The following is a 21748-nucleotide window of genomic DNA, read 5'->3' on the forward strand; positions in this document are numbered from 1 at the left end:
TGCTATTGGCTTTGATAATGCCTCCAAACCTCTGTAATGTGTTGATGGTGACATCCTCTTCAGAGGATGCTGAGAGTTAAACTAGACAATGCAGCAACATACCACTATGGTTGTTATGCCGACTCATTCCTGCTTGATGTAGGCTCAGAGAGGTCTGCCCACCTGTGTCTTAACACTGAAGCAGGCAGCCTGTTGACCCTGGTTCCCACACCAGAGCTATAACTGGCCTCTCTTCTCAGCCTGGTATCCAGCAAGCCTCTACCTCCAAGTACCATGTGTACATTCTGACCTGGCAGGTGTCTGTTCCGGGCTTCTGAAGGTTTCCTGCACAAATCATACTGTCATCAATCGTATGGTCATAGAGTTGGCGGGAGTTGCATAAAGGGTTAGCGATCAGCTTGACTTTAGCATCCAGAAGCTGGCGAGACCCTTCCCCTGTGGGAAGAAAACAGTCACTACCACAAGACTGGAGTGATACCCACTCTACGAGAAGTCACCATTAGTAAGAATAATCTACCAGCTCTCAGTTCAGGGAGAAAGGTATTTTTATAGAGGATGGGAAGGAATATCCCATCTTCCAACACCAAGGCTGCTTTCCCTCATCCTCCTCACCCTGTGCTTGTGCAGACTTTCAAAGCCATTCTGATCACAGTTGAACAAATCATTTGCTCCATTCTTTATCTTCTCAACTAGACCATAAATTCTGGAATGTGGGGATGGTTTGTAATCATCTTTAATTTCTTGCATTTAGCAGAAGGGCTAACACATAGTAAGTTCTGAAGAAATGCATGGATAAATGCAAGGGTGGTCTCGTGGATGCATGGATGGCTGGGGCAGATGGACAGATGGATGGATTCATGCATACATAGATAGGTAGATGGCTGGTTGAAGTGCTCTGATATGTTAGATTATCTGCTTCCTGGAGAAGATAGCACCTTCTCAAAGATAATGAAATTTCTCAAAGCATCTTTGACTTTGAACATAGTCTTAAGGACTGTTTGTGAAAAATAAAGACATTCTAATCTGAGGTCCTATAGGATTCCCAATAAGACATCACCAGCTGAGCGGACCCTATTAAGGAGAGCAAGAGAGGAAAGGCTTGGATGGACTACAACAAAGAAATACAGAAACTTTCCTGGTTGACCTTAAGTCCAATTAGGCAGAGGTTTTCCTTCCCACAAGCCTCTGGCAAATGCATACATACATTCTATTTCCCTTTCTTCATGAATCTCAACCTATTCAAAGTGATTTTTGCTGTTCATTATTAAGTATATTATTATGGGGGGTGACATATTTTGAGTATTTGGTAAAGACTTGAAAGTACTCTTCTGAACTTCTAAATATTCAAGGTATCATTTTTGGTATGCATAATCCAAGCCCTGGTGGTAAAAATGACAATTGAGAAAGCACAACTGAACTGCTTGAGAAACAAAACCAAGAACCTGCTGAAGCAATACCTGACACTGAAGAGCTGTCCAACACCAGCAGCTTAAAACAGCGTTATCTCTGCCCCCAGCACCTACCAGGTACCATGCATGCCCACAAATGTTCTACATCCTATTAGGTACCACACGTGCCCAGTATCCTATCATGTACCACTGGTGCCCACATATGCTACACCCAGCACCTTTGCAGTTTGCTTAGAGAAGGAGAGAGGTCTTCCTGGTGTACAATGAGTGCTTGAGAAAGGTCACACATCTAGAGCAGGAGGCCAGAGACCACGATGGTGATCAGAGGCACACAGGGAAAGTTCCATGTAAATGGTTACATTCAACTAGAGCCTGAACAATGAGGCAGATGCATTCTTTCATGATGCATTTTGAATTTGTTTCAAGAGCAGAGAGAGCAGATGACATTGGTCTTTTATTCTCTGGTTGGTGTAGCTCTCCTGTGTGTATGGAGGGCACATTGCCAGACTCACCTGTTTCTGTTACACCCCAGCCAGAGATGTGGCACTCAGTCCCGGAGGGAAAAGGGTCACTGGGCAAACATATGGTCTTCACATATTTGGATTCCAGAGCACAGTGACCATCCACTGGCTTTAACTTGAGCAAAGCTGCATGAGAGAGAGAGAGAGAGAGAGAGAGAGAGAGAGAGAGAGAGAGAGAGAGAGAGAGAGAGAGGTATTGGTTTCATCTTGCTTTGGAAGGTGAGTTAGCAAGCCACACTGCTCCTCCTATGACCAAAAAACTTTTTCATCCACATTTCACATTTTAAACTTCCAGAGAAGGGTAGCCCAACACAGATAGAATATCAACAGTTAGCAAAACTAATTGGATTCAAAATCATTCCTGACTCATTTTTTCAGAAGCAGACTGTGTGGGAAGGGGCTACTGGTGAAGGAGGATGAAGGGAGAGTGAGAAAGAGAAGACCCCATGTTGTGGAGGGGATAGGGACGGCACTGAGCACCCAGCAGCCTAAAGCAGCACGGCCTCCTCACCCGAGCCCCTCTTAGGTTCCATACACGTGCAAATATACATTGTGTCACAACACATAGTCATCTGAGAGCTGTGTAGCAGCACCCCCATTTTATGGAACAGAAAACCAAGGTTCAGGAAGATGACTGAATCCTAGATAATAAGAGAGCTGGTTTACAAGGCTGAGTGCTTTTCATGATACAGTATTCTCCACACCTCTTCCCTTCAATTGAAAAGTTTTATTCAGTTATCAACAATGCTATCATATACTCCCAAGTCATAAAAAACTTTCAAATAAACAATGCACCTTACAGAATCCCTAAGGGATAAAAATGATCGAGGGAACTCTGTGTAATCAAACCCCAGATTCCTACCAGTGGAGAAATCCACCCAGGACAAGACCCATGGGAGGCTCAGGGGATACTTGCCAATGTCGTTGTGTGGAATCTCATCTTTTTCGTTATACTGACTGTACTTTAATATCCTTTCCACCCTGAAGGTCTGCTCATGAGATTCTGACTTCTTCAGGTCCTGGTCCCCTAGCACAACTTTCAGATGCCTAGTGCTTATGCTGCAAAGACAAATAAGATGGTCAGGAAATGGCCCTGGGGGGTCAGAGGTAGGAGTTCTGCTCCTAGGAAGCCATGTGACCTTGTGGAGCTCCTGATCTTCAGCTTGAGCATCCTTCTCTGCAGTCCTTGGCTTCCTTACAAAACTCAACCTCAGTTCCAAATAAGGTGATGCAAGGGAACTTCTCCATCAGTGGATGAAGAGTCTACATACACACTTGTGGAATATTCCTTTACCTTATGTGAATATATGTCATTGTGGTTGGTTTAATAGAAGAGCTAAATGGCCAGGCAGGATTTTGGGGGCAGAGAGAATGCTGGGAGGAAGAAGGGCAGAGTCCAAGGAGTCATCAGCCAGACACGGAAGAAGCAGAATGGAAAGTACATGGATGAGGTAAATGAGCCTTAGGGCAGCATATAGCTTAATAAAAATGGGTTAGTGTCAGTTATAATGGCTAGCTAAAAACAAACCTAAGCTATTGGCTGAGCTTTCATAATAAGTCTCTATGTAGTTATTTGGGAAGGGCTACTGAGAAGCTCTGCCCACACACACTCGTTTTATCTCATTTTTCTTGGGAGACTTCTCTTTTCTCTCTGGGCTTGGCTAAAAGTCAGCCACTGAAGTCTTGAACAAATCTGCTGCAATTTGTGGGTAGGTGTTGATGTGCATGTGCATGGTTTCTCTTGGGGAGCACACTAGAATCCCAGAGGATAAGGGAGACTAGAAGATATGCAGGCTGGCTCTTAAGCCAGGGCTCATGAGATCAGCCCTGACCATGGACTTAGGGAACCTGGAACAGGTGATAATTTCTCAGCTCCCAGAAGTCACCAGAGATATAGATGAGAATACCTGACCTGGAGGATCATTGACAATGGGCTATTTTGTCCTATTCAGGGTGGACTATAGAGGCTCAGGCAGCAGATAGACCTGAGTCCAGTCCCACTCACTGGCCTTCTTTCCATGAGACTTTAGATTAGACATTAAACTTTCCTAAGACCCATGTCCCCTTTACAAAAAGGGAACAACAATATGTCTTTCCTTCCACAGACACTTACTAAATACTTCCTGTATGGAAAGGCCTCTGTGCTTAAAGCATCAGGGACATCACAATTAACCTCCCTGGTAGCTAGTTATTTATGGTAAGCTACATGGAACAGCTGTGGTAAGTCATGGTTGCTATAACCCCACCCCTTAAGGCTCAGTTCTCCCTCTGGTACATTCAGCCCCAGTCCAGTCATAGCTTTCAGGATACGACTTCGTGGGAAGAGCCTGTATGCACCCCAATCATGCTGCTCCCCGCTTCCTAGTGGACACCTACTCAGTACAGTGGGCTGCAGTGAGCACCCAGCAGGGGTGAATCAGGGCCCCCCACAGAAGTGGCCTTGGGGCATGGAGGTGGTCAGCGGCAGTGAGGTCTGCAGGGACACCTGCCACGGGTGCTTGCCCGCCGTGCTCTTCAGGCCCCCGTAGATACGCTTGACTGTGCGCTCAGCTATCTCTGTCTTCCCACACGAGTCGAACCCTGGCAGCTCCACCACAGGCTCCAGCAGACTTCCTCTGGGTCAGGAGTATCTGTGGGGCACATGGAGATAAATTATACAAGCCAGCCTCCTCTGTCCTTTGGAGGTCATCGCTGCAGTTATGACTCTGACCACCAGCTGACCAAGCATCCAGAGCCAAGAGACTGAACGCTGTCAGCACGTTGTTTGGTGAGTGGCTGAGATTTGTTGCATAATTTAGTTCATATAAAGCAAGTTCATAGGATTCATGGTAAAGATGTTGCTTTTATTTTCATATTTTTGAAGTGCATTACTCCTAGGATCTACAAGCATAGACATGAAATATACAAATCCATCATGTAGCATGCATAATATGTCATCGTTGATGCATGTGTTATGTTTGGGAGCTTTGTTAGTAGAATAGTGGAGTAAGAGGTTTACCCAGAGAGCTGTGGTAAGGGTTATGAGGCTGTGGCCTTGTTCTGTTCCTGGAGGTTGTACAGAGGAAGATGTAACAGCCGATTCAAGAGATCAAGAGGACTTGTCAGAGGAAGGGTTACTTGGGTAAGGTCTCAAAGAATAGTGAGAAACAGACAAAAGCAGATGAAACATGGAGTGTTACAGACAGCGACCCATAGAACAATGCCACTTGTATGGAACAGGGAGAAAATCCCATTGGTCAGATAGATGGGACATGTCCTTTCAGATGCGGGTGCAGAGGTGGGCCAGTGATGACTGTCAGGAAGAATGAGAAGTGGAGCTTCAGATCATTGCTCATCCCGAGAGGCCATGAGGTCCCAACCAGTGATGATCATTGTACATCCTGACACACGGCATGTGATCAACAGCATGTAATGCTGAGGACACTGACTGGGGGTTGGGGAAGGAAGTTTTAGAGCTAACCTGAGATGATAGAAGTGTCTAGGCTAGCTCGTCATCCTGAGGGGTACAGAGGAGTGGGGGAGGGGGAGTGGTCAAGTTCTTCACCCCAGGTCCCTCTGGGCAGGCATGACTTACCTGGGGCTGGGCAGACTGTGATGTCACAGTACTCCCATTTCACCTTTTCACTGTTAACCTTAACGAAACACCAGGGCTTGTGGTCTCCATCTGGGTTTCTAAAATACAAAATCAAAGGGACTGACCATCAAAGCTTGGAGGCCTAAACGTCATGGAAGCACGCTGAGTCAGAGGATATCCAGTCTGCACACTGCCCGGCTACTGTTCTTCATTCGAATCCTCCATAGGTTAGCAAATCTTGGTGTGCATGGTCACAGAATTTTGGCAAAACCTTAACTTCCAGATGAGTATCCCAAGGACCAGGAAGTAGTTTCCAACTTTTGTCCTGGACCATGGGACACACAAAACCATTCATGGGAGAAGTGAGATTCCTACCGAAGAGCTCTTCTCCACGTGTTTAGAAAGAATTACAGACTGATGGACAGGATGAGAGCTGGAATCCTGGCCCCAACCTCTGAATTCCTGGCTTGAGAATCCTTTGCGAAGTTGTTACAGGGTTTCCCCATGAAGATTGCACCACAAGAAGACAGCTCATAGTGAGCACAAGAAGAATTGAAGCAGCGTTGTGTGCAAGAAGATACTCTTGTTTTGGAACCAGTTCAAAACCAAGCAAAACATCCCCACTCTCCATAAGCAAATCACCTAAGTCATCGACCTTGGTTAGATCAAAGACAGAACAAGGAAATGAGCAGGTTGGCCCAGAGACAGGAGACTAAATGTCCCATCATCCCCAAGAAGGCTCATTACACTCCCCTTACTAAAGAGCACACAACCATCCGAGGTGGAAATTATAACACTCATCAGACACTCCATTTACTCCTCGGCAGCCCTCTTGATGTCATGTGACTACTTCTGCTACAAACTTCATGTGGGAGATAAAGTGTCACTTCCTGGGTTTTGGTTATCATTTTTTCAAGCCTTGTTTTTCTGTTTTTACCCTTCCTGGGTATTTGTAGAATTGTGTGGAGCTGAATTCCCCCACAGCCACCACCACAGGACACACGTAGCATTAGTAAGAAATGGACTTTGATGCGAGCCCCCGAGACTAGGGGAGTCTTTGCTGTTACATCAGTGTAACCATGCCCATCCTGAGTAGGATGATCTGTTCAGAAAGGCAGCTGACTTGCAATCTGTTTTGAAACCAAGCAACCAAAATGGAACCTATGGGAGATAGTAATTTGTACCTGCAAAAGTTGTGTTCCGCAATCCCGTGGGTCTCAGCATCCTCCATAAACATGTTGTAATTCTCCTGCAAGAGGAGGTGGGAGTTCCAGTGAAGACATGGGTTCTGGTTGACTGTCCTACTCACTTTGCCTCGGTAAGAGTAGCCGTCACCGACATAACAGTCGTCCGGACCTCGGAGAGAGCAGGCCGCCTGTGAGAACTGCCAGTCAAGGACACGTTGCCTTCAATAAGGGTTGCCGGGGAAATCAAACGGGTCATAGTCCTGGGCCTGACTATGTATTGTCTTTAGGTTTCACCACAAAGTTCCAGAATGTTCCACATTAAACCTGAATTAAAAATTTGAAATACTCCGGTTGAGGAGGTGGGTGTTTACAAAATGATGAGGGGGAGGTAGAATGGGGACCTGACATGGTCCAGGTGGAGGATTGATTTGCCTGTACCACACTCCAGACCATTACCTCCTTGGCAGGGTCTGAACAAGCTCAGAACTCTGAAGTTGGAGGAGTGAGGAGATGCAGAGCTTGGACCATGAGCTTACGAGATACTTGAACAGAAAGGGCCTCACTTGTCCCAGAGTCTTTGACAATGTAGCAGTGAAGATCCATACCTACTTCACAGAATCTCCCCCTATACTGGTCTGGACAGGCACATGTAAACCTGGACCTCCGTCTGTGACGGGAGCAGACACCACCGTTCTGGCAGGGATTTGGTTTGCACGCCGGAAGCACTGTGAAGACAGGAAGTGGGGCCAGGAGGGTATGTGAGCAGGAGGTATGGCACCCCATGATGGTGGCACTCTTCTGGGGTCATCCTCTCCCAAATGATGGGACACCAAAGGGTGTAGACAGATCATTGACACACTAGCAAATGTCACAGAAACCTGAAGAACATAGAACATAGATGAGCCATATGGATGGAGGCCACGCAAAAGAGAAAAACAAAAACAAAAACACCACCTCCACCCCCTCAAATAAAAAGATGTGTATATGAGTCACCGAATAAGGAGTAGCCATAGATACAGACTGATCTGGATGTTTTCAAATAGTCTGAGCTAGGTGGAAACCTGTCTGTGGACCTTGAGAGCTGTGTGACCGTGGACAAGTTAGCTTCTCTGAACTGTGGGTTCTTCACCTATGAATTTCTTTCTAGCACAGAGGGGAGCAAATCTCTTGGGATTGTGTCCTACTCACAGCAGAGACTCAGTGTGTAACTCCCCATATGACCGATCTCAGGAACAGATCAGTGCCCGCTTCCTGGAGGAATCAACTTCCAAGGGGACTGTGTGTGAGTGCCCACACAGGCGTGTGCATGCGTGTGTGTGAGTGTGCATGTGTGTGAATGTGAATGTGCGTGTATGCGCGCGCGCGCGCGCGTGCGCGCACATGTGCGTGTGTGAATATAGATACTAGTGAATTCTCCCCAAGTTCTCCAAGGCAGGTTACGTTTTTTGAAACCATAATTAATAAGGCTGTCTTGAACGGCACGAAAACTTCAGACCCGCTTCCCCCACTTGCACACAGGGAGGTGCAGACGCCATGGGCACATGTTAGAGCAGAGAAAAGGTTGTGCAGAGAAGAGCCCCCGCCTCCTACCTCTGGAGCAGTGCGGTCCTGTGTAGGGGTATTTGCAGGCACAGCGGTAGAAAGGAGGCTTCTGGGTAATGAGGCATTCACCATGGACACACGGGTTGTCCTTGCACTTGTTCTCTGCTGTGTGAGATACGCAGAGAAGTGGAGAGTGAGGGTGGGACTTTATCTGGTGCACGTGCGACTTAGAGGGGCACCTGCTCACCCCAGCCTTGGAGGTGGGAGCAGCTGACCATGTCTGTGGCCATCACAGTCCTGAAATGCCAGGCTGTCCCGGGGTAAGGCTTCTTCCTGTGTCTTTATCCTCAGGGTTGTAAAGCCCTACGTGAGTTCTAAATGCAGACTACCAGGAGGGTAGTGGATGGAAGAGCCCAGGCCAGGAGTCAGGTACCTGGCCTCTGATTTTTGCTCACATCCTAACCTGTGTGGTCAGGGGCAGGTCTGCCTCTTCTGTTCACCCCCTCCCACACTGGCCCTGTGTGCCCAGAGACCTTCCTGCCATCCCATTTGAGGATCGTATTTCTCTGTTGTGGTTAGTCTAAAAGTAAATTTCCCAGTTTGGGCCATATTTGGGATAGATGCGCTCTCTCCCCTCTCTTAGCCTCAATATTTTTCTCTGCAGAATGGACCCCACGAGTCACAGTGTAGCAGCAGGATGCACACAGATGCCACCTGTGACCACTGACATCATCATGAGTGATCACAGAAATTCAATTATAACCTTTGTGCAAGATCACCCAGTGTTTTCCCACCACCTTTAGGCAGAGGCCAAAGGGCCCCATGTTTTACCCGTAGGGAATGGAAAGAAGTGGGCTCACCATTCTGACACCGACTTCCGGAGAAGGGGGCTGGGCAGTTACAATGGAAGACATCCCCTCTGATGATACAATCCCCACCGTGTTCACAGGGGTTGGACTGGCATGGATCTAAGACACAAAGGCAGAAGTCAAGGTCAGAGAAGGGGGAATCCAAAGAGAAGCCCCACCTCTCCCCTATCGTCGGCCTCCTGCCCCAAACCAAAGTTTAACAATAGAACTGTTGCTTGGACAAAGGAGAAAACACGTATCATCCTTCAAGATCAAGGACTGCGGTCACATGCCCGGGGAGAGGAATGCGGGCGAGTTAGAGGGGAGGCAGGCAGACACCGCTGCGACTGTGTCCCTCAGCCCCGCTTTGGACCAGGCTTTCTCATTGAGAAAGTCCCCTTCCTCCCTGAGTGATTTTCTCCTCCCACCTCTCTGGGAGTACATTGGGGTCTGTCTCTGATGCCGAAGGCATTTCACAAGCCTGAAGACCTCCCCTACTCACAGTGCTCCGGGGTGGAGGTCAGGCAGAGGTGTGCAAAGCTAACCCAGCCCTCATGAAACGCAGGCTTTCTGAACATCAGGAGAGAGGAAGAGCAAAGGCAGGAGGAGGACAGAGAATTGACAGCGCAGAGGAAGTGACCCAGTGGCCTCCATCTGTCTCCAACTCCTTGTTCAGTTAGGTTTTGTCATATTTCATCTGTGCCTTTGGCTTTTCATGGTTGTCTGAATGGATCTTCCCTTGGGGAATTCTTTGTCCTCCGCTCACACTCATTGTTCTTTGGTTCAGGAAGTAGGATCCCGGGGCCTGGCTCCTGTTTTGATGGTCTCTTCTGATGTTCTCCTGGTGCCCTGTATCTTGGCCCTGCCTTCCAAGCCACTTTGCAGTAACACAGCTTTTATGCCAACTCTAAGTGCTTCCCATGCCTTCTCTTGGCTCAGTCACGTGGCTTTGCTGGACCCAGATTCTTGCTTTCCTTTTGTCCTATTGGTCAGTCTAAGGAGCCATAAACCAAGACCAAGTATGTGAACACATACACACGCACACACCATACTGACATATATACACACACAAAACAAACACACACAACTGTAATCACATGTACACAAATACACACACAAACTACATTCACATACACATATGACCACACTCACAAATGCACATACTACATACACATACACTCACAGAACCACACTCACATATACATAAATACACACATACACACATACAACTACACTCACATATACACACACAACCACATTCTCATATACACACATATATATTGGTGAAATTATTAAGGTCACTCCATGTAGTTAAAAGGGAGGTTTATTTTGTGGGGTAACTCACAAGTGAAGGGATAGGTAACAGGGTCTGGGAAAAGTGTGTCGCAGTCTGGCAGTGTTCTCTGGAGAACTCTGCTCAGTCTACCTCCAGTGTCCAGGGTCCTGGAACTAAGAGAGCCAGCCCATCCGAATCTCGGGTCTTCAGGGTCCTCTCTTGGCCCCGCCTTGTAGGCGTGACAGTTACCGAAGCCTCAATGGAGATTGGAACTTCCAGATCAAAGCTACCCACTACACATATACATATACAACCACACTCAAAAATAGACATACATATATGTACATAACCATAATCACATATATACACACATATATGCACACAATCACACACACAACCACAGTCACACATGCACATACATCTATACAACCACCTTCACTAACACATACACACAAACATTTATACACACACACACTAACAACTGTGAAAAGATTCTGAATAAAAAGCTGGGCACAGTAACAGATACTTAAAATCCCAGCACCCAGAAGGCAGAAGCAGGCAGAACCCTGGGGCTCAGCTGGAACAGTGGGGCTCAGGCCAGTGAGAGACCCTGAGTCAAACACCCAGGTGGATGGCTCCTGAGGAGGAACATCAGAGGTTGCCTGCTGGCATTTAGATGCACACATGTACAAGAGCATTTACAGATACACACCCCTCTAACACACACACACACACACACACACACACACACACACACACACTTACACACACAGACTCTAAATAGCAAAAAGAGAAAGAAAGAGGAAGAAGATGGGAAAGCCAGGGAATCCTCAGAACCATACTTGTCCATGTTGCCGTCTAAATTCTCAGAGATAACTTGGATTCTTCTGCACAGTTAGGGACTTAGCTCGAGGTCACAGACACAGAGTTGACTTTGGTCAGGAGAGTTGGATGATGAAGCATCGCCTGACTGCATGACCTTGGTCAAGTCGGCTCCTCTCTTGGCCTCCCCTTACTTCACGTGTTCCTGGTGGGTAGATGCTTCTGAGCACCTTCCCTCTCCTCCTAGTGGAGGGCTCCGTGGGAGGAAATCCAGCCCATAATGCTCTTCAATACCCATTTTACCATGCAGGCAGAGGGAGGGGAGAGAAAGCTCCTTGCACAAGGTCACACACAAATTCCTTCAGCCATGGCCTCCAATTGGCACCCACCATCATCTGCATAGTACCAATCGGGGTTCTCAGGGGAGGTCGGCATGACACTGGGGACTTCATCTGGGCTGGAATGCTCGTAGCTGTAGTCATAGTCATCAGGTGTCCAATCTGCAGGGCAGGAAAGGCAGAAGACAGCCTAGTCATTAGGCCCGAGGAAGTCAGGCTTTGGCTTAGGGGGACACCTCTTCCCAAAGAGCTCAATATCCTTAAGGAGGAATTACGTATCTTTTCAGCTCTCCCCAGTGATGAAGGAAGACAGGAAGGTCGGGCTTGGGGATGTTACGGTCCAGCAACTCAGTGCTGGTATTGGGTATGGCAGAACCTGACTAGAAAAAGAGAAGGAGATCAAGTCCCACATTTCCACCAACTGTGCCCTTGGGGACACCTATTGTATTCTCCGTGCCTGGGATTTCTCAGCTCTGAGCACAGCAGGAAGCCTCCTGTGGCCTTCAGGTCTTCACAATTCTACATAGGGTCTACCAGGACTAGAGCACATGGTACTGTCACGGTGCCTCACAGGTAGCTTTGAGGATAGTATTTCTCCATGAGACTTCATTAGACATCTTTGCTTAATGCAGTCCAAGACACTTGTCAATTTCCTCCTTGGCCAAACATCTCTCAGTTGCATCTACAGAGCATTTAACCGCTAATCTTTACTGTGCTCTTATGGGCCCCCATGCTAAACATTTGCAGACACCATCTCATTCATCCTCACAAAATTCTGGGAAGCTGGACTGGGGACGTAGCTCAGTTGGTAGAGTGCTGATTTTTGACCTTTGTATGCAGGAAACCCTAGACTTGATCCCGGTTCTGTATGAAAAGGCTGTCGTGACACACACCTGTAATCCCAAATGACTTCATTTCTTTCAATGTGCTATGAAAAAGAAAACCCCAACAAAGCCAACTTAAGGAAGGGGGTTTTACTGTGGCTCATGGTTCAGGATCAGGCCACCATGGTGGGGAAGTCAAGGCAGCGGGAGTCTGTAGCACTGGTCTCATTGGATCCACAATCAGAAGAAGAGAGGGATGAGGGGTGAATGCCAGCACTTGGCTCACTTCCTCCATTTTGGACAGTCTAGGTCTAAAGCTGGGAAACGGTGTACTCTCCTCAGTGAACCCTACCAACATACTCCCTCATGTGCATGCCTCGATGGGAAATTAACCCTCCCAGGTGTTTCTGCAGGCTCGTCTCCTAGATAAGTTCAGAAGTTGTCATGTTGACAATAAACACTATCACACCAGAATCCAGGAGGTCAAGGGAAAGGGATCAGAGGTTCAAGCCACCACTGGCTGTAGAGAGAGTTGGAGGCCAGGCTGGCACATATGGGACCCTGTCTCAAAAAAAAATCTGGGAAGTATATGTTGGCTGTGCTTTAAATTGTGGAAACTGAGGCCCAGAGAGAATAGGCAACAGCTGAAGGTCTCATAGCTAGTTCATAGCTAGATTTAAACTAAAGTTTGTCTCCGTACAACTGCCATGTCTTTCTGGTCAACGACAGCGCTCAATTGCTTTAATTGGCTCCTCCCACTGCTTTGCATACACACACATAGATAACCAGCCCCCACTGAATGTCCAGCCTGCTACTTAACAGCCACCCAAGTGCAGCCCTCGGACTGTTCTGGACCTTGGTTACCAATGGAGACAGAACGTGATGAGGCCCACAAACAGAAAGGTCAGTTAGATGGGACTTTGAGACAAGCAGGTGTGTGTACGTCTGAACTCTTGACTGTGTGCAGTCTTGGGAGATGCTGGAGGCTCTGTGACTGGTGGAGAGAAGTTTGGAATTGGGAGAAAGTTGAGTTCACTTTGCCCTTTCCTGCTGATTGGCAGTAGAAGCTGTGAGGAGGCCCTCCGGAGAGAGAGATGGTAACGAGGCAGGAGCGAATGCAAACTCCTGACGTGAAAGGCAGCCCAGCAGAGGCAGTGATGGTGTGCAGGACGGCTCTCTAGTGAAGCCTGATTACCAAGCACACTGTCTCAGGCGTCTCCCCATCACTCTGCGAGTCTTTACATCTATGGCGTCTGAAAAATTGACTTTTGCACAATGGCTGTTTTATACTTCCCATTAAAAATGGAATTATCTTTTTATTTCGTTTTTGAATCTACCAACTTTGGCTCCTTGGCAAAGTTCCACCTCATTTACCGCAGTGTCAAGACTCTCTTTGCTCATTATTTTTCACCGGCTGCTTTCCCCAGGATGAAAATGCTCCCAGAGGAGGCCACCTCTCCAGAGAGGAGGAGCTGGGTTAAAGGTAAGACCACAGTCTTCCTGGAGCAAGAAAGTTTCCTCCCATAAATACGATAAAGCAGAGAAAGGGGGGGGGGGCATTTGTCCAAGCTGGCCATGAAAGATTTCAAACTGATATTTGAAGGAGACAGGGAGTTGATTGCAACTTTGATTGATCTCTGTTTTCACTGAAGGACTTATTTTTGTTTTTCTTACATATGTTTATAGGTAAGAGTCTTTCGGGGACCTCCTAGAACCCTTCTCAATAGTCCACAAATTGGAGGCAGACTGGCTAATCTAGACTGTGTTATTGAGGAGCCCCTTCTGCACCCCCATTTTGCGGTCAGGGAAATGGCTCAGTTGGTAAAATGCTTTCTGCACATGTTTGAGACCTGAGTTTGGATATCTACCACCTATGTCCACAAGAAGAACATGGAGGAGGCTGGGGTGGAGACAGGGGATTCCTGGAGCTCACTAGCCAGCTGCTTTTGCTAAATTGGTGAGGTTTATGTCCAATGAAAGACCCTATTTCAAAAAAACAACAAAAAGCTGGGCAGCGGTGGTGCACGCCTTTAGTCCCAGCACTCAGGAGGAAGAGGCAGGTAGATAGATCTCTGTGAATTTGAGGCCAGCCTGGTCTACAGAGTGAGATCCAGGACAGGCTCCAAAACTACACAGAGAAACCCTGTCTCAAAAAACAAAAACAAACAACAAGAAGAAGAAGATGGAGAGCGACAGAGGAAGATGCCCACCACTAACCCCAGTCCTCTACATGTATATACACATGCAAACATACCTGTACACACAAGTACACACACACACACACACACACACACACACAAAATCACATGAAACATAAATCTGTACACATGCATTTTGCACCTATATGCATATGGCATGCACACACAAAAGTATACACACACCACCCACACATATAAAAATCAATGAAACATACAAACTTATACACATTCACTTACTAATCACACACACATAAAAAGAAATCACACAAAATAGAGGCGATGCTTACACATGTGGAATACTCTGACATTTTTAGGGGGTGGGGGATGGGCAAAATACCTGTTGTGGGCATTGGACTTAGCCTAGCCCTATGTGCAAGGTCTGCTCATTTCTCAGTGAGCTGAAGAGGGACAAAAACATACCAAATCCTTCAGAACAAAGCAGGAAACCCCTATACATTGTGAGTGTCCCAGGTCCCACTTTGAAATGGACTCAGCAAAGGCTTGGTGGCTCCTGATCGCCACGGAAGAAGAAGCCATTCAGTGGGGGCTGTACAAGCATGCTACCAAGGTCTTTCCATTTGGGTGGACCCCTACCTCTTCTGCACTGTTCACACTCCATCCTACCATAAGTGTGAACAGTTTATAGCAAACCTACAAAGGATGAAGTGTTAGGCCAGGTAGTTGAAGGCACTGGGGACCATGGGATGTTATAAAGGTAGACCAACAAGACTAGGATATGGCCTTGTCCTAGAGGAATCTCCAGTCTAAATAGCCTTGAGGAAGGAAGCAAAACAAGGAGACTGAAGGCCGATGTAGGGGAATAGAACTTGGGTGTGGCCATGTGGAACCCTGGTATATTCCCTTTCAGTGTTGAAATTTGGCTTGGTTTGAGCCAATCTGATAACAAGCATACTTCCAATTCTCTACCCTCCATGCATCTTACTGTCTTACAGCAGAACTGGACTTCCCAGTTCATATAACCACCAAGGGAGCTCATTTCCTTCTGCTTGGTTCTGGGCTGACTTTGGGACTTGATTTGGCATTTATGGTTGAAACAAGGCTGACCCAGAGAAACCTCGGCGTGGTCCTCCCCTGCTTCCGCCTCCTCTCTCTCCCCTCCCTTCCTCCTGTCCCTGTTCCTTCTGCCCACTTTCCTGGATCCTCCTGACGCCTTAGCCTGGCCTATTTTGTCACACGAGTCAGCATCATGACCAGATGAAGCCTTAGACACGAGAAAGCCAGCCAATAGCAAAACAAGATGCCTGATCAACCTCTCATTGGCTGAGGATGCAAGGAAATCCAGCTCAGATCAGCTAAACCTGGTCTAGACCAGAAGAACTGCCCAGAAGAACCCAGACTAAACTGCTAACCCAAGGAATTAATGTCTAAATACATGGTTATTGATTGACATCTCCAAGTATGAGGTCCTATGTTATGCAATAATAACAACAACAGACATACAGGGCTTGATTGACACTGGGTTGTTCATGGGATTGGGGGCATTCCTCACTGGCCTTGGCTGCAGAGTGTGGAAGTCCTTGCTGGATCCTGTTGTGGAATATTAGTTTAAGATGTGTTACATTAGCGTATGCTGTGGAATATTTGTTTAATGATGCAATGATGTGTTGCATTCTTTTATATTGCATTTGTTTAACTCTGTGGAGCTGTGTTGCTTTGCCTGTCTAAAATATCTATTTGGTCTAATAAAGAGCTGAATGGCTAGTAGCTAGGCAGGAGAGAGGATAGGACATGGGGGAGGTGGGGAACAGGCAGCCACCCAGCTACACAGTCGGACACAGAGTAAGAAATAAAGAAAAGATATACAGTAATAGAGAGGCAAAAGCCTAGAGGCATAAGCTAGAAGGAATAATTTAAGAAAAGCTAGCTAGAAACAAGCCAAGTTAAGGCCAGGCATTTATAAGAAAGAATAAGCCTCCTCCGTGTGTGTTTATTTGGGAGCTGGGTGGAGGGCCCCCCATAGAGCAAAAACAACCAACAATAGGAACCTCTTCATTTCTCTTTGGAGTTTAACTCATCATGATTTGTTTCCTTGAATCTTAAAAACAGGGCTGCTTCTGTTCTTGCCCACAGTGCCCAGCACAGAGACGGATGTGACAAAGTGGTTTTCCCACACTCAAACCTTCCTGCCTTCTGATTGGTCTGCTTCAAGCAGCATGATGGGGACCTTAGGAAGAAAATAGGTGAAATTTTCACGTTTTAGAAACTCCTGACAAGCTCTGTACAAGTCTGTAAAGTCATTTAACTGCTATCCTGGCAGAAAGGGACTGCTGCCTGATGTGAAATCCAGTCCCACTCTGGCAGACTGGAGAAAACTGCTTTGGAGAAGTAGCTGGTAAAGTGCCTTTCCTGAAAGGACAAAAACCTGAATTCAGCCCCCAGAGTCCACATTTAAAAAAGCAAGGGTGGAGGTGCCCAGACTTGTAATCCCCCCAGTGCTGAGGCAACAGAGACAGTGTGGCCCCTGGGGCCCACTGATCAGCCAGGCTAGCCCACTCCTGAGTTCCAGATCCATCTCAGCCTCCTCGGAAAAATGTGGGCCAGGTAGCCTGGCATGTGAGGCTATGGGCATGAGACAGTGTCTCAAGCAAAGTCAAAGGTGAGGTGGTCCTCTGACCCTGAGCCCAGCGCATGTGTGCACATGCATCCGTCCATCCATCCATGAACATGCACATGCACGTGTATGTGTGTGTGTGTGTGTGTGTGTGTGTGTGTGTGTGTGTGTGTGAGAGAGAGAGAGAGAGAGAGAGAGAGAGAGAGAGAGAGAGAGAGAGAGAGAGAGAGAGCCTATCTCACAAACATGAGCTATACCCTCTGGAATCTACAACCATGCATGCACACATACAAAGACGGCTTAGGGTTCAAATTCAGGTTACCCGAGACTCCTTCTGAACTGCTGGAAAGGGGAGAACCTTGGGGACAAAGGGTGGCCTTGGAGGCTTTTATATTAGGTATAAAAAGAAATCCTATGGGCTTGCCACTTTATCAGAATCTAGCCGGAAGTAACTATGAAGAGTGTTAGGGGCATCCTGAATGGACATAAATAATTTCAATGGCGGGTTATTACGTATTAAATATTTTCTGTGTGTCAGGTACTCTATGCGACCATGCACAAACAAAATTCCCCTTAACTATCAACCTCTGTGGTGAGGGTAATCATTCCTGTTCTGCAGATCAAAACACCCAGACAGAAGGGCACCCACACCCAGGTTCACCCAACTCCAAGTTCTGTGTGTCTTTTCATGAGCCTGGCATCTCTGTGGTTCGGGTTAGAAGGCCTTTGGCCTTTGGCTTTCAGGAAGGAGTCTGCATCAGGAAATCTGTAGCTAGCACATGACCCTCGTCCCTCTCCAGGATTCCTGTGGTCCGTGGTGAGGGCCTCTTGGAAAGAGCTCACAGCTGGCGCCATGGGGATTTCACAGCTGCTCTGCTAAAGGAGCTTGCCAGATGTGTGGAATGGAATGAAAATCCCTGGAATGTCATCCCTGTTGGCTTCATCCATCACTGAGCCACAGCTGGCTCCGCTGAGGGCCTTCCCCAAATCCCAGCCCTGTCGGCCTGCATGTGACGTTTCCAGCCCCGCTGGCAGGCAAGTACAGCCAGAGCCTCGCTGGCACGCAGCAGGACAGCTGATGGACAGGCACAGCCTGTGGTGCTGGGCAGAGCCAAGCCAGCTTTGAAGATGCGTTTCCGCAGGCCTGCCGGCTGTGCGTCACCTGCTTTGGGGAGATGGGCAGGGCCTGTGCTGTTTGATGGCCGCCTCCTCTGCCGCCCACTGGGGACCAGGGACCAGGCACCTTCTGCTCTAGCAAGGCCCTCGCCATGTACTGGCACCAGTAAGACCAACCAAGGAAGCAGCTTGCCTGAGGGCATGAGCGGGGTGTCTCTCCGCCATGCTGTTGTCTGAAGGGAGCACGGAGCTGATGAATTTCATCAAAGAACAGCCCCATGTGCGGTGGGACCAGATGAGGATATGTTTTAAATCTAACTTCCTCACTCCACAGCCAGAAGCCAACAGAGCATCTGGGGATAGGGCCCAGGGCCAGCCTGCGTCATTTCCTCACCAAACTCGCTGACATTATCTGTAGAGTTCCTGTAGAGATCAGTGTCTTGGCATTCTAAATCCCACCCTGTCCACTCCTGTCTGAGCTGTTTTCTAACTTGAGTCTTTGCCTTAAATACCTCTGGTGCTGGGGAGTTCATTGCCCCCCAAGAGCCCATCAGCTCGTTCAAATTCTGGAATATTCTAATGTTAGGAGATTCTTCCTGTGTGTAGGTCAACTCGGACATTATGCTTTGTAATCTGTTTAACTAAAACCTTATATGGACACATAGAATGAATGAATCCACTCTTTTCTTTGTCTACAGGGTTTTACATTTATTCTACCAGTTCATTGTCTATGTCCTAGGTATCATAAACTAAGTCCTAGGTATCATAAACTAAGTCCTAAGTATCATAAACTCCCTGTAGACATTGTATACAACATTCTAGAAGACGGTAGTGCAGTGCCTTGTGGTAAAGACACTTCTTGATTTTTTTTTCCATTTCCATGTGTGAGCATGTGCATGTGGAGGGCAGAATCATCCTTAGCTTCTCTTCCACTTTGCTCATTGAGGCAGTGACTCTTAATCAAACCCAGAGCTCGCTGATGAAGCTAGCCGCACTAACCAGCTTGCTCCTGGGATCTCGTCTCCATCTTCCAAGGTGAGAATTACAGGATGGCTGCCATGCCCATCTAGCCTTTGTGTGGGTTCTGGATCCATTTCTCACACTAAAGCAAGCATTTTATCCACTGTGCTGTCTCCCTGGCCCATAAAGATACTTCTTCATCCCCACAGTTCAACTATGAACTACAAGTGGAACCGCTTTGTAGACACTTGAAGCTGGGGTCCCTTGACTCTTCTATGCCCTATCTCTTCCCGTGTTTGCCCCACAGCATCCACAGCCCCGTTGTTCTGACCTCCCAGGTCCAAGAACCCCTTGCTGGCATCTGAGGAATGTGTGCTCGAGGCTGGGGAAATGGCGGCCGTTCCAGCCTTAGCCTTGGCCTCTCTCTGAACTCCATCCGTGCTTGGAGTCTGAGTTGGAGCCTCACGGGCAGCTGGACCGCTTTCCTTCCCACTTTGTGCCTTGCTTTGGGGAAAGATGCAGGGTCCCTCCGCCGTCCGTGCTCACGTGGACACACATTTCTATTCCATTCCCTGAGCATGTGGGGCGAGGAGCTGGGTCACCTGCTCTGAACCGCCACAGTCTATCTGCCTATCCAGAACTCTTTTCTGGAGAATATTGATGGCTGATCAGGATTTACATGTGGGTACCATCTTTGCTCTAAGTAAGTCCTTGGATGCAAGCTTGGATCACATCTGTCATCTGCATACACAGGCCGCCTGCTCTGGTCTTCTGAGCATAACCATCCTAGTCTGTTACCTGTGGGCATGTCTGCCTTTGGTCCCTCGGAGCAGTGAGAGGAATTTCTACCCCAGACTCAAGCAGGCATTATGTTGTTCAGCCCACTGTGGTATGGGCACTAGGCAGAGGAAACAGAAAGTGTTCAAGGTGACAGAGTGAGTCTGGGAGAGACAGAGAGCCTGTGAGAAGCAGCCCTGTCCACTCACCTGCCACAGATGGGAGGATTCTCTGTTGGATACTGTACAACACAACCTCTTTGATGCAATCGTTTAGTGTACTTGTGGGGGTTTTTTGTTGTTGTTTTGTGTTTTGTGTTTTGTGACAGGGTCTCTTATAGTCTAGGCTGGCCTCAAGCCTGTTATGAAGCTGAAGCCTGCCCTGAACTCCTGACCCTCCTACCTCCATCTCCCAAGTGCATCCCACCATGCCCAGTTTTGAACGCAATCTTAACACCATGCCAATGCTGGACATGGCATCTACCTCGGGTCAGCCTGATCCTTAGTGCCGTGCGCCATGTTATCACTCTGAGACTTCCTGAGGGTTATCTGGACGTGCCAAGCCCGAGGACAGCGGTGGAGTGGTGCTGTGGGGGGGGGGCATCACTGGAATAGCTAATCCTGGAGCTGCCTGTCCAGTGTCTTGGCTTCCCTGTGGGGGATGGGGTAAGTAGGGTGGCCCCTTGTTCAATCCCATCCTTTCTCTCCTCAGTCACCAATGGACAAGGAGTCAGTTGCCTCACTGCTCTGGGCCTCAGTTTCTCTCTCTGTAAAATCAGGGTGTTTAACCACACTAGCAGTTTCTCCCTTAGATGGTTGAGACTGGCGGTGTCCACTATTACACACACAGCTGCAGTGTTTCTGGATAAATCCTCAAAGGTTTCTGTGATACCCTGCAACCAGCCGTCCCAAGGTCCCTTAAGCACATCTATGCTCTGGCTCTCGGCTGGTGGAAGCATGGGGTGATGGCACACTCACCTGGGTCTGGGGGCGCAATGAAGGGCATCAGTGAGAACTGAAAAGCAAAACAACACAGTGAGTGTCTGAAGGAGCTGCCAGCTCCTTCCCCGGATGCCCTGGGCCAGACATTGCTAGTCCTCAGACACAGGTGTGCTGGGGGTCTGCTGGGGGAGAGGCAGGCCTATCTGGAGATACTCCCTCTCCTGTGCTCACATCTTGACCCTTCTACACACACACACACACACACACACACACACACACACACACACGCACACACACCTGTTGGAATGTGGCTTCCCTTGGATTTGCCACGATACTAACTAGTCAGTTGCTCCTGGACCATGAATAGCATGGTTGCATTATGTTCCCACGACAACCTCATCCATGGGATTTATAACACTTAGGATTTATCCTCAAATCTTAATTGATTCTTGGGGTGACTGCCTCTGTAGATTAGGAAACGCTCCAGAGACTTCCTGGCATTCTTGGGATAAAACACTAATACCTGTCCTGAAGGAGGCTTGTGGCATTCCTCTTTAATTTTCCTATAGGTTTGAACAGTGACAAAATGAAACTCAGGGAGGGGAAGGGTAAAAAGCAAGACAGAACGTGATTTCTGATGTCTGGGACTGTGTCTCTGTTTTATGACTTCGTGGTCCCCAGCCCTGTTTTTATAGGGACTGAGACAGGGACACATGTTTCACAGGAGGTGGGGAGAGACAAAGGGGTGTCTTAGACCCGAGAAAATGGGGACCACCTGAAAGTGCTGAGGAGGAGCCGGAAGGAAGACTGGGGGTCCCCTGAGAAGGAGGGTTGGCTCTTTCG

At 47.9% G+C, this 21748-nt stretch overlaps 1 protein-coding gene across 1 annotated transcript in view; it reads right to left on the reverse strand.

Annotated features, from left to right (window-relative positions):
• The window catches only part of Habp2 (hyaluronan binding protein 2), a 33354-nt gene that overhangs the window by 1951 nt on the left and 9655 nt on the right, over positions 1–21748 (reverse strand). Inside the window, 13 exon segments of the mRNA XM_037205953.1 lie at positions 290–435; positions 1922–2056; positions 2847–2989; positions 4307–4352; positions 4355–4540; positions 4543–4560; positions 5505–5602; positions 6689–6860; positions 7297–7416; positions 8282–8398; positions 9094–9201; positions 11569–11679; positions 20942–20978. Coding sequence (XP_037061848.1) covers positions 290–435; positions 1922–2056; positions 2847–2989; positions 4307–4352; positions 4355–4540; positions 4543–4560; positions 5505–5602; positions 6689–6860; positions 7297–7416; positions 8282–8398; positions 9094–9201; positions 11569–11679; positions 20942–20978 — 1437 coding nt within the window.

The sequence above is a fragment of the Peromyscus leucopus genome, chromosome 1 (genome assembly GCF_004664715.2).
Source record: "Peromyscus leucopus breed LL Stock chromosome 1, UCI_PerLeu_2.1, whole genome shotgun sequence".
NCBI lineage: Eukaryota > Metazoa > Chordata > Mammalia > Rodentia > Cricetidae > Peromyscus > Peromyscus leucopus.